The 10,381-nt window shown below is 26.2% G+C and overlaps 5 protein-coding genes across 5 annotated transcripts; 4 read left to right on the top strand and 1 right to left on the bottom strand.

Annotated features, from left to right (window-relative positions):
* Positions 1–666: 666 nt before the first annotated feature.
* Positions 667–2,854, top strand: aft (cap methyltransferase 2). The gene is made up of 3 exons (XM_017908853.1): positions 667–2,037; positions 2,137–2,689; positions 2,763–2,854. Exons 1-3 carry the CDS (start codon positions 667–669, stop codon positions 2,852–2,854), a joined length of 2,016 nt encoding a protein of 671 aa, XP_017764342.1.
* A 322-nt stretch (positions 2,855–3,176) lies between these two features.
* Positions 3,177–4,761, top strand: dare (NADPH:adrenodoxin oxidoreductase, mitochondrial). Its single transcript, XM_017908859.1, has 4 exons — positions 3,177–3,296; positions 3,354–3,572; positions 3,648–3,863; positions 3,934–4,761. The coding sequence occupies exons 1-4, from the start codon at positions 3,177–3,179 to the stop codon at positions 4,759–4,761; spliced, it is 1,383 nt and encodes a 460-aa protein (XP_017764348.1).
* Positions 4,762–5,646: 885 nt separating this feature from the next.
* On the top strand, positions 5,647–7,296 carry Tsen2 (tRNA splicing endonuclease subunit 2). Its single transcript, XM_017908860.1, has 4 exons — positions 5,647–5,814; positions 5,944–6,787; positions 6,880–7,040; positions 7,132–7,296. Exons 1-4 carry the CDS (start codon positions 5,647–5,649, stop codon positions 7,294–7,296), a joined length of 1,338 nt encoding a protein of 445 aa, XP_017764349.1.
* Positions 7,297–7,517: 221 nt separating this feature from the next.
* Positions 7,518–8,165, bottom strand: LOC108553809 (COX assembly mitochondrial protein homolog). The gene is made up of 3 exons (XM_017908852.1): positions 8,069–8,165; positions 7,775–7,879; positions 7,518–7,711 (listed from the first exon to the last, which is right to left on the bottom strand). The coding sequence occupies exons 1-3, from the start codon at positions 8,124–8,126 to the stop codon at positions 7,518–7,520; spliced, it is 357 nt and encodes a 118-aa protein (XP_017764341.1). The 5' UTR covers positions 8,127–8,165.
* Positions 8,166–8,183: 18 nt separating this feature from the next.
* Rpn11 (regulatory particle non-ATPase 11) lies at positions 8,184–10,176 on the top strand. Its single transcript, XM_017908856.1, has 6 exons — positions 8,184–8,309; positions 8,487–8,610; positions 9,056–9,205; positions 9,313–9,576; positions 9,653–9,919; positions 10,009–10,176. The coding sequence occupies exons 2-6, from the start codon at positions 8,518–8,520 to the stop codon at positions 10,168–10,170; spliced, it is 936 nt and encodes a 311-aa protein (XP_017764345.1). The 5' UTR covers positions 8,184–8,309; positions 8,487–8,517; the 3' UTR covers positions 10,171–10,176.
* The last annotated feature ends 205 nt before the right edge of the window (positions 10,177–10,381 follow it).

Genomic DNA, 10,381 nt, shown 5'->3' with positions numbered 1-10,381 from the left:
TCGCTTTTTTTGGCACACGGTACTATATGATCAGGCTAATAGCAAGAGATCATTTCTGCCCATAAGAAAACCTCGTTTATTCTACTTCTGCGATAGCAGTAGAATGGATGGGTTGGTGAGGATTAGTGGGGATTTGGTCCTATGTTTTACTCAACGGACTTCTCGTCTGCAACGCATAGTACATATTAGCCGGTTTTAATTTTAACTGTTATTTGAATTTCATACATTATTATGTGCCTGAATTTATAGTTCATCTAATATTTTTATTAGAACAAATCTGCAAATAATTGCTTCTAAATATGAATTACATTATATTGTGAAATAAAAGTAGTGTTTATAATGTGCAACCTTTATAGTGTAGTGTTTTCACTTTTATAAAAACAAAATAACAATTGTTTTTGTTAACTTTTGTTAACCAAACAAAATATTATACGTATTCTTATATTATGAAAAGGTGAGGAATATTTACATTTGTCAAAAGTAAGAAGTTAACCGAGGTAATTGCATAAAAGAATCTTAACCTTATCAAATCATCGAAAAATGATTCTTTTAAAAAACTTAATATATTTATAATTCTAATTTTATTACATTTCTGTTTTATATCTTAAAATTATATAAAATAAATTATTGAACTTATTACATTTAAATAAGTGACTTGATTAAACAATGGAAACAGAGCATATAAATAATTTATTTAATAAACGTTTTACAATTGTAAACAATGGATGCTATTTAATGCCACAACCAACAGCAATGTTTAAAGATTGCCTATGGACAGTTAATGAATTACAGCAAATAAAGAATGAATTGAATACTGCAAAAGATCGTTTAAGTAATTATGATCTTGATGAATGGCACTTACATACAAAATTCAAAAACAGTGCAAAGGATGTTATGGTACGATTGAAAAATTATGTTCAACCGGAATTTTTAACTCAAGCATGGTGTAAATTTTATGAAATAGTATCGTCTTTCCCTTTAATACCAGTGAATTGTATTTATAACAGCAATAAATGCTTTAAATCTATCCATTTGTGTGAAGCACCTGGAGCTTTCATTACATCTCTAAATCACTGGTTAAAAACAAATATTCCAAATATTAAATGGGATTGGTTTGCTATGACCCTAAATCCGTATTATGAGGGTAATCCAACATCTATAATGGTTGATGATGACAGATTCATAAGACATACCTTAAGTCATTGGTATTTTGGAGAAGATAATACTGGAAATCTTATGAATTTAAAAAATTTGGATGGGCTTATAAAGCTGTTAGAACCACATAATGATATATTTTTAATTACTGCAGATGGTAGCATTGACTGTGCAGATGTTCCAGCAGAACAAGAAAGTATTCTGATACATTTACATTTTTGTGAAATTATAGCTGCATTGCAACTACTATCTACTGAAGGTAGTTTTGTGTTAAAAATTTTTACAATTTTTGAATGTAATACAATATGTTTGATTTATATATTGTCTTGCTGTTTTCGTAATGTCAATGTAATAAAACCAGTAACGAGTAAAGAAGGAAATTCAGAAACATATGTTGTATGTACAAACTTTAAGGGACCAACATTTATCTCACCTTACTTAGAAAAACTTAGAGATCATTATGAATATGGTCCTAAACAAGCAATTTTTAGTAAGCATGATATTCCATGTGAATTTATTAATACAATTGTAGAATGCACTGAATTTTTTAAATCTAAACAATTGCTAGTCATAATGGATAATATTGATACATTTCATTACATTGATCCTAAAATATTACAAAATTTGAAACAAATGCAATGCCTAGTTGCTGATAAATATGTAAGAGATTATAATGTAAAAAAGTTAAAAAAGGGTGAAATTGTAGGAAATAAAGTCATATTGGGAAAATCTGTCAGTATTAATCAATATAAAAGGTCATTACAGGGATCGTATAATGAACGTTGTAAAAAGCAACATTCTGCACCTTTAGATCGAATACGAAGCCTTTCTAATGATTTTAACAAAATTGAAATCCAAGTATCATCTGGTATAATCATAAATGTAAGCTATTTTTCTTCATCTTTTCTTACTATACTTAACTATGTACTTCTTGAATTGAAATTTTTCTATAGTATAAATTAAATTTCTGTTTCTTTATAGTTCAAGTTCTCTGAATTCCCAGAAGATTTACAGATTCGTTCAGGAAAAGTATTTCATAAAATATGTAATTCCAAATTCTGTAATAAAAATGCTTTGAGAATACAAAATGATATTAATGATGCTGTTGATACATTAAATTACAAAATTGAATTTCCTTCGATAGAAAGTATAGAGAATTTGAAAATTAAACTTCTTTGTAAACCAAAACACGAAATTTTAATTTTTCGATATACTGACATTTATGATAGTCATAAAATAATTACAGAAATTTATAATATATTACAACATCTTGACATTGGAACAACATTAGTTTTAATTGGATATCCACTGCTTACTCACCTTAGTATTGAACTTCTATATCTTATAAGCTGTGCTTTTAATTCATTAGAAGTTGAAGTTTGTAATTATGTGGGATTAAAAATTAAATTATATCATTATAATTACAATCATAAAGTATTGTACTTCTTAAATGAAATTAAAGCTGCTTCTTCTGAAGCTTATAAACAGGAAAAAGCTATTTTGGAAATAATTTCTCCATCTATATTATATGAAGGTAAAAAGAGTTATATTAATATATTTTAATTATAGTTTTACAATATTGTATTTCACGTTCTTTACTTTTTTAGGATGTCATTTATGCTATTCAGCAGACCTTAATCACTGGATTATAAAAGCATATATTCATTATGTATTATATACACTGAATATAAAATTATAATAATCTGTAAAACATCAAAGTTGTACCAAATTCTTGATATATAATAAAGTGTATATCTGTCAGTGGTGTATGTTCTCTTTCCATACTCATAATATATTTATAAATTAGTTTGCTATTATGTAATAATACCGAAATATGCATAAACAAATCTATAATTATAAGAAGTTGCAATTTTATTTTTCCAACATATTATTTAAAACAATTAAATTTAAAATGAGAAACCTTGGTTGCCTTCTTGTAAAAAATATTATAATCTCAATATAGTCATGTAACACAATTTTAATTTGCAATATATACTTCTAGATTGATGCAAGTTTCTATTATGAAATTTGGTAAGATCTACAGTAATATTCGTTTATTTTCAACTGAACATATTATACCAAAAATATGTATTGTTGGTGCAGGACCAGCAGGATTTTATGCTGCACAACAATTAATGAAGGTATGTATAGTATCCATTACATCAAAATAATGTTCTAATGAAATGATTTTAACACAGGTAACCACTAATATAACAGTGGATATATTGGAAAAATTACCAGTACCATATGGTTTAGTACGTTTTGGTGTAGCTCCAGATCATCCAGAAGTGAAAAATGTTATCCATACTTTTGAGAAAACTGCAGCTAATCCTCGTTTTCAATTTATAGGAAATGTTAATGTAGGAAGAGATGTTACTATAAAAGAATTGCAAGAACTTTACCATGCAGTTTTATTAGTATGTATAATATAAAATTAGCTATTTTTATTTAATTTAATGCTTAATGGTAATAATTTTTTGTTAATGATTTAGACATATGGAGCAGAAGAAGATAAAATATTAAATATACCTGGAGAAAATTTAGATAATATAATATCAGGACGACGATTTGTTGGTTGGTATAATGGAGTACCTGCAGATAGTAAACTTAACATTAATTTAGATGTAGAAGAAGCTGTTGTATTAGGACAAGGAAACGTTGCTATAGATATTGCAAGAATTTTGTTAACACCTGTAGACAAATTAAAGGTATGTTTTAAATTTTGTATGAAACATATTGTACAATATATTTTTAATCTATTTATCTTTAACCATTTAGAATACTGATATAACATCATATGCATTAGAAAAGTTGTCACAAAGTAAAGTACGCAAAGTATCATTAATAGGAAGAAGAGGTCCATTACAAGCTGCATTTACAATTGCTGAACTACGAGAAATATTAAAATTAGATAGCTGTAAAACTTATTGGCGTTCAGATGATTTTATAAATATAAAACAAATAGTTAATACTTTAGCAAGGCCACGAAAAAGATTAACAAAACTTATGCTAGAAAATTTAGAAGAAACATCTTCAGATACAAAAATAATAACAAAAGGATTATATCCAATATTTTTAAGAAGTCCTGTGAAATTTTTGGGTTCCAATAGTGTACATGGTATTAAACTATCAATAAATAGACTAGAAGGTAATGACATATCCACACAAGTTGCCATACCTACTGGATTATTTGAAGAAATTCCATGCGGTCTAGCATTTCGCAGCATTGGTTACAAATCAATTCAAATAGATGTATCAATACCATTTAATGCAAAAAATGGTTGTATTAGACATTTAGGAGGTAAAGTTCAAGATAAACTTTATGCTGCAGGCTGGGTTGCAACAGGTCCTGTTGGAGTTATATTATCAACAATGACAAATGCATTTCAAGTTGGTACATTAATAAGTAAAGAATTATCAATTATAGAAAATAAACCTGGTTTTATAGGTTTGTCTAAGATACTTAATCAAAAGGGTGTACCAATGATATCATATAATGATTGGAAAAAAATTGATAATGTTGAATGTGAAAGAGGAAAAATATTAGGAAAGCCAAGAGAAAAAATAGTTGATATTAATGAAATGCTAGAAATTGCTTTAAAATAATAAAAAATAGAAAACTTCTTTAATTTTCTAATAGTTTTCAATAAATTCTTGTCGATGAATCTAACCAATTTAACCACATTTTAAAAATTTCAGTTATTTTATTAATATTATATTAATATTAATAAGAAAATGTTAAAGAAATTATATCTAATGTAAATAAAAATATTGTACTTGTAACAATACATTATAACAACTTATACTATTTATAATGTTCACTATAAATGTAATTTTCACAAATATAATGTTTAAAATAAATAAATTTGTATTCTTTCGAAAAATATTCAAAATTTTCCTAAACTTAATTTTAGTCTGTAGTATTCTTATAACCATTTCACTTACATACATAGTTTTAATTGTGTGTTACAATTTTTCTCACGTATCTTTTTCTTTATTAAGTTTTATAAAAAAAAAATGAAATTATTTAGAATTTTCAATGTAAAGTATATAAGGAATGATATTTGCAAAATGAATTAACTTCTAACATAGTTACGCTAACCTCTTAATAATACTTACACACGTTTATCTTCAACAATCTTTTTGTTTCCCTACTTCGTGTTTTGTCAACAGTAATTTAAAAAAGGAAACTTAAATTTATTTTTTAGTATATAATATACTTATAGCAATATTGTTTTATATTTGCTTTGCGCAAAAGTGAAACCATAAATTACTTAAAAATAAAAAATTATTTAAAGACATCTAGCTGCATTTCTGACAAGTACTTATCAATAAAACAAAGCCTGTGTTTATAATAATAAGTTTCTCTATACGGATCTTTAAATAAGAAATAAATTAATTTACAATGTCTAAAATAATAAATTTAAACAGACTAATGTAAAAAATTTTTATATTATTATGTAGTTTTATAGTTATAAAATGAATTACAAAATGAATTTACGAGAACCAAAAAAAAAACGATGTGTAAAATTAAAAGAACAATTACCATTTCCAATTGCGTTAGGTAATAAGAGTGAATGGACTACATATACTGCTCATCTTACAGATTTAGGATCTTGTATAATAGATCCAAATGAAATCGTTGCAGTACATTCTATGGTAATTATAATCTGCATATGGATATATATATTATCTAAATATATATAATTCAAATCAGAATTTTTATTATATAATATTTGCATACAACAAAAATTTTTATTTCACTTATATTTAATATTATTTATTTAGGGTTTTTTTGGGAAAGGATCTTTATCACGTGGTTTTCCTTCCTTTGGTAAAACACGGTACGGAGTACCTCCAGTTATAAGAAATAGACAGTGGATTCGTAGACAAGAATGGTTAAAACAATTTCATGAACTTAATGTGGAATCTAATAGTAAACATACAAATTTAGAAGAAAATAAATGTAAACTTTCTTGTTCTAAAAATCTTGATGAAGATGATGTCAAATTGTTAAACAGTCCAACAAAAGAAAGCACATCAGATATAATTGAAATAGATACACATTCTGTTCCTTTGGATGAAAAACATAAAAAATATCAACAAACTGACAAAGAGATAGAAATAGATAGAGATAGAAATTCTCTTCCCATGAAAGAAGATGCAGTGATTATTATAGACAAAAACGTTAACAAACAATGTAATAATAGTGATAGTAATCAAAAAGAAGTTATTGAAGATGAAGAAAAAGAATGTTTTACAAATTTTAGTTTTAAAGATGATATCTGTTTTAGTGATGATAATACAGATATCCAGAACAAGTTACTTATCTTACCAGATAGTGATTCAGACATTGAAAACTATTTAAAAGAAATAAAACCCAGAATTGAAAGTGAAAGCTTCCCAATTCAAGAAACTCTTCATCTTACATTTGAAGAAACATTTTTTCTTTTGTATGGTTTAGGTTGTTTAAATCTAATAGACTTTGATGGTAATTTATTAGATATTGATAGTGCTTGGCATTTTTTCTGCAAAGCTGATAAAAATTTTATTCCAAAATATGTTGTATATCATTACTTTCGGAGCAAAGGATGGGTAGTAAAACCTGGACTTAAATATGGTGGAGATTTTTGTTTGTATTATTTTCTTCCTTGTTATACTTAATTTTAAAATCTGAATGATTCTTTAGGTAGTTATTAATATAAATAATTTTTAATATTTTAGTGTTATATAAACAAGGGCCACCATTCTACCACGCATCTTATATTGTAATAGTAGATATTTTGGATGGTGACACATTAATCACAGATCAAAATAGAAGTATGCATAAATTAACTTGGAATAGTTTATTAGGATTAGAAAGATTATCAGAGACTGCAGCTAAGGTAATTTACAGAAATGTTGAATTAATTTCAATTTTTTTTATACATTTAATGTTAAGACATTACATTACATTGTATTATATTCTTAACATAGGAAATATTATTTGCACAAGTTTTATGGCCATCTTCAACTTCTCAAACATCCAGCTCATTGAATATGGATATACTTCCTGAATTTTCTGTGAGAGAATTATTATGGAGAAGATGGAACCCTAAGCATAATAAAGATTTAGAAGAGGAAGATGAGGATTCATGTTAATTCTATATTTAATAATATATTTATTATAATTATAAACAAATACATGTAAATTTAAAATCATTATTTTTCTATATAATTCTAATTCTAATTGCTTTATTTTTTTTAAATAAAACAATTAATGTTATCATTAAAAATAAGATAACAGTATTAACACACACACACATACACAGTAAATTGTAACTTATAAAAGTTATTTTTAACTGTAATGATCTAAATCTTTCTTACTCCTTATATTTATTTTTATTTATACCAGTTCTTCTGTATTCACTTCTTTCCTCTAAATATTCTTGTGTACATTTTTCTCTGAAATCTGGATCATTAAACCATTTTCCTAAGCAGGTTAACAACTTAGTATTCTCTTCTTTACATTTAAAAGGCATAAGAAAATTAGCATTTTTACAACATTCAGAAAATTCTACAAAATAACATAAACAATATAATGTATCAAGATTCACATAATAATAAAATTAACTATTACCTTTCACTTCTTCGACACATTTTTCTGCTCTTGCTTTATGTCGCATCTTTTCTGAAATAAGAACATCTTTCTCTACCTTCCTTAAAAACTTGTCATCAGGATCTCCTATAAATTATATTTATATAAAATGTATATCCTATAGATATCCTTATTGTATGCTTTGTATACATATGATCGTAATTTTAAATTACTTAAATAACATTAAATACATAACCTTATTTATATAATTTTTGAATTAAAAATTATACATTTATTATTTTAATAAACTGTGAAGTACAGAAATTTTAAATTTACCTAAATTATGTGGTCCTCCAGTATATCTTAATCGAATCGAAGTTTTAACCTCCTCCATTATTGTTAAACGCCTAATACAACTGTTGAAAATTCTTTAAATGCTAGTTATTCCAATAGGCTGCGCTCATGAGTGTGCAGATTTGAGAGTTGTCAATGCATTCGTTTATAAAAGGAATCTTTGCTTAATTCTACGGATGACTGATAAATTGTACTATTTGTAATCGGTGATATAACTTAATACGTAAGTAAAGTAATGTGATATTTTATATGATTTAAAAATATGTAATTCTTCTTAGGTATATTGTTGATAAAACTAACCTCATTTTGAATTGGTTTATGTTAAACATGAATAAACAATTTAGTAATTAGGATGTTTTCTATTTTAAATTTCAAACTAATCATTATATGATATTTTTAGAGTTTATTAAAACAATACAAAATAAATAGTGATGGATCGATTATTGAGATTAGGAGGTGCTATGCCAGGACTTAGCCAAGGACCTCCACCTTCAGATGCTCCACTTGTTGACACTGCAGAGCAGGTAAAATTTATTTAATCTTAATTTTTTATTACAATTATTTCTTTAAATTATTTTAAATGATTTATTTTTTCTTATATCCTTATATTATCTGAAAAGGAAAGATTCCATTATATTACACTTATTTAGAATTATAATAAAACAAAAGTCATTTTGTATTAATCTAGAATGATAAAATCTATAATTATAATTAAAAATTTTGTTGTTTTATTCAATACACACATTAAATAGCCAGTTGTATTTCATATTACAAAACTTATATTTTATACTGTGTTTTATGTTTAGTAATTTTGAATTACACAATATACTTCTTCATATTATTATTACATATGATAAAAGTTAGGAATTAAAGTATCTTATTCAACAGTGACAATACATTTATTAAATTAGATTTATTTTAATAGTTCATTTTATTAATAAATTATTTTCATCATATTTTTATTATTAGGTATACATATCGTCATTAGCCCTTTTAAAAATGCTTAAACATGGACGTGCTGGTGTTCCTATGGAAGTAATGGGTTTAATGCTTGGTGAATTCGTTGATGATTATACTGTACGTGTTATTGATGTATTTGCTATGCCTCAAACAGGAACGGTAAAAATTGAATCTTTACTACATTTTGTTTTTCTATTTGTTAAAATAATTATTAGAGTTATATGTTTTTTGTATTCAATTTATTAGTATCATGCTATTTATCTCAGGGAGTTAGTGTAGAAGCAGTTGATCCAGTGTTCCAAGCAAAAATGTTGGATATGCTCAAACAAACTGGTCGGCCAGAGATGGTAGTAGGATGGTATCATTCCCATCCAGGATTTGGCTGTTGGCTGTCTGGTGTAGATATTAATACACAACAATCATTTGAGGCCCTTAGTGAAAGAGCAGTGGCTGTTGTTATAGATCCCATACAATCAGTAAAAGGAAAAGTTGTTATTGATGCATTTAGATTAATTACTCCTAACACTATGGTAAATAAAAAATTAAATATGAAAATTTTTACCTAATTCGAATGTACACTCGTTAATGCCATATAAAAAATTGCAGGTTTTAGGACAAGAACCACGTCAAACTACATCTAATTTAGGTCACTTACAAAAACCATCTGTTCAAGCATTGATTCATGGCTTAAATCGCCACTATTATAGCATTAGTATCAACTACCGTAAGAATGAGTTAGAACAAAAAATGCTATTAAACCTACACAAAAAAACATGGATGGATGGCCTTACACTTGCTGAATATTCAGAACACAGCAAACTTAACGAAAATATTGTATCTGAAATGCTTGAACTTGCCAAAAACTATAATAAGGTATAATCTTCAAATACATTACACATTTCTCTAAATACAAAATTACAACTCCACATTAAAAGTACTAACTTAAAAATTCAATCTTACAGGCATTGGAAGATGAAGAAAAAATGACACCTGAACAATTAGCTATAAAGAATGTGGGTAAACAAGATCCAAAACGACATTTAGAAGAAAAAGTAGATACACTTATGTCTACCAACATTGTTCAATGTCTGGGAGCGATGCTTGATTCTGTTGTATTCAAATAACTATTTTATAAAATATCATTTGCAATATAATTAAAAGAATATACATCTTTTTAAAATATATCTGTTTGTAATTTACTTTCAAGAAGTATATATGATACATATAAATTTTTGTAGTCCTTGTTTTTATACTAATAAGGAAAGTGCAAGTCCTTCGGGTCACCGATTTAGTTGAAACTTTGCAGCCTTGTAGATATCGTCATGCAGTTTAAAA

Source organism: Eufriesea mexicana, unplaced genomic scaffold (assembly GCF_001483705.2).
Source record: "Eufriesea mexicana isolate 0111107269 unplaced genomic scaffold, ASM148370v2 scaffold13715, whole genome shotgun sequence".
Classification (NCBI taxonomy): domain Eukaryota; kingdom Metazoa; phylum Arthropoda; class Insecta; order Hymenoptera; family Apidae; genus Eufriesea; species Eufriesea mexicana.
Note: the sequence above shows the minus strand (reverse complement) of the source record. Positions and strands in the feature narration are given on the sequence as shown.

Excerpts from the sequence above, each read along its gene's own strand:
- aft (XM_017908853.1), top strand. The coding sequence starts at position 667 with ATGGAAACAGAGCATATAAATAATTTATTTAATAAACGTTTTACAATT. Across the intron at positions 2,038-2,136 it reads CATCTGGTATAATCATAAAT|TTCAAGTTCTCTGAATTCCC; the intron begins GTAAGCTATTTT and ends GTTTCTTTATAG. Across the intron at positions 2,690-2,762 it reads TCCATCTATATTATATGAAG|GATGTCATTTATGCTATTCA; the intron begins GTAAAAAGAGTT and ends TTACTTTTTTAG.
- Rpn11 (XM_017908856.1), top strand. The coding sequence starts at position 8,518 with ATGGATCGATTATTGAGATTAGGAGGTGCTATGCCAGGACTTAGCCAA. Across the intron at positions 8,611-9,055 it reads TTGTTGACACTGCAGAGCAG|GTATACATATCGTCATTAGC; the intron begins GTAAAATTTATT and ends TTTTATTATTAG. Across the intron at positions 9,920-10,008 it reads TTGCCAAAAACTATAATAAG|GCATTGGAAGATGAAGAAAA; the intron begins GTATAATCTTCA and ends TCAATCTTACAG.
- dare (XM_017908859.1), top strand. The coding sequence starts at position 3,177 with ATGAAATTTGGTAAGATCTACAGTAATATTCGTTTATTTTCAACTGAA. Across the intron at positions 3,297-3,353 it reads CTGCACAACAATTAATGAAG|GTAACCACTAATATAACAGT; the intron begins GTATGTATAGTA and ends ATTTTAACACAG. Across the intron at positions 3,864-3,933 it reads CACCTGTAGACAAATTAAAG|AATACTGATATAACATCATA; the intron begins GTATGTTTTAAA and ends TTAACCATTTAG.
- Tsen2 (XM_017908860.1), top strand. The coding sequence starts at position 5,647 with ATGAATTTACGAGAACCAAAAAAAAAACGATGTGTAAAATTAAAAGAA. Across the intron at positions 5,815-5,943 it reads TCGTTGCAGTACATTCTATG|GGTTTTTTTGGGAAAGGATC; the intron begins GTAATTATAATC and ends TTATTTATTTAG. Across the intron at positions 6,788-6,879 it reads TAAATATGGTGGAGATTTTT|TGTTATATAAACAAGGGCCA; the intron begins GTTTGTATTATT and ends TTAATATTTTAG.
- LOC108553809 (XM_017908852.1), bottom strand. The coding sequence starts at position 8,126 with ATGGAGGAGGTTAAAACTTCGATTCGATTAAGATATACTGGAGGACCA. Across the intron at positions 7,880-8,068 it reads TGGAGGACCACATAATTTAG|GAGATCCTGATGACAAGTTT; the intron begins GTAAATTTAAAA and ends TATAATTTATAG. Across the intron at positions 7,712-7,774 it reads ATGTGTCGAAGAAGTGAAAG|AATTTTCTGAATGTTGTAAA; the intron begins GTAATAGTTAAT and ends GTTATTTTGTAG.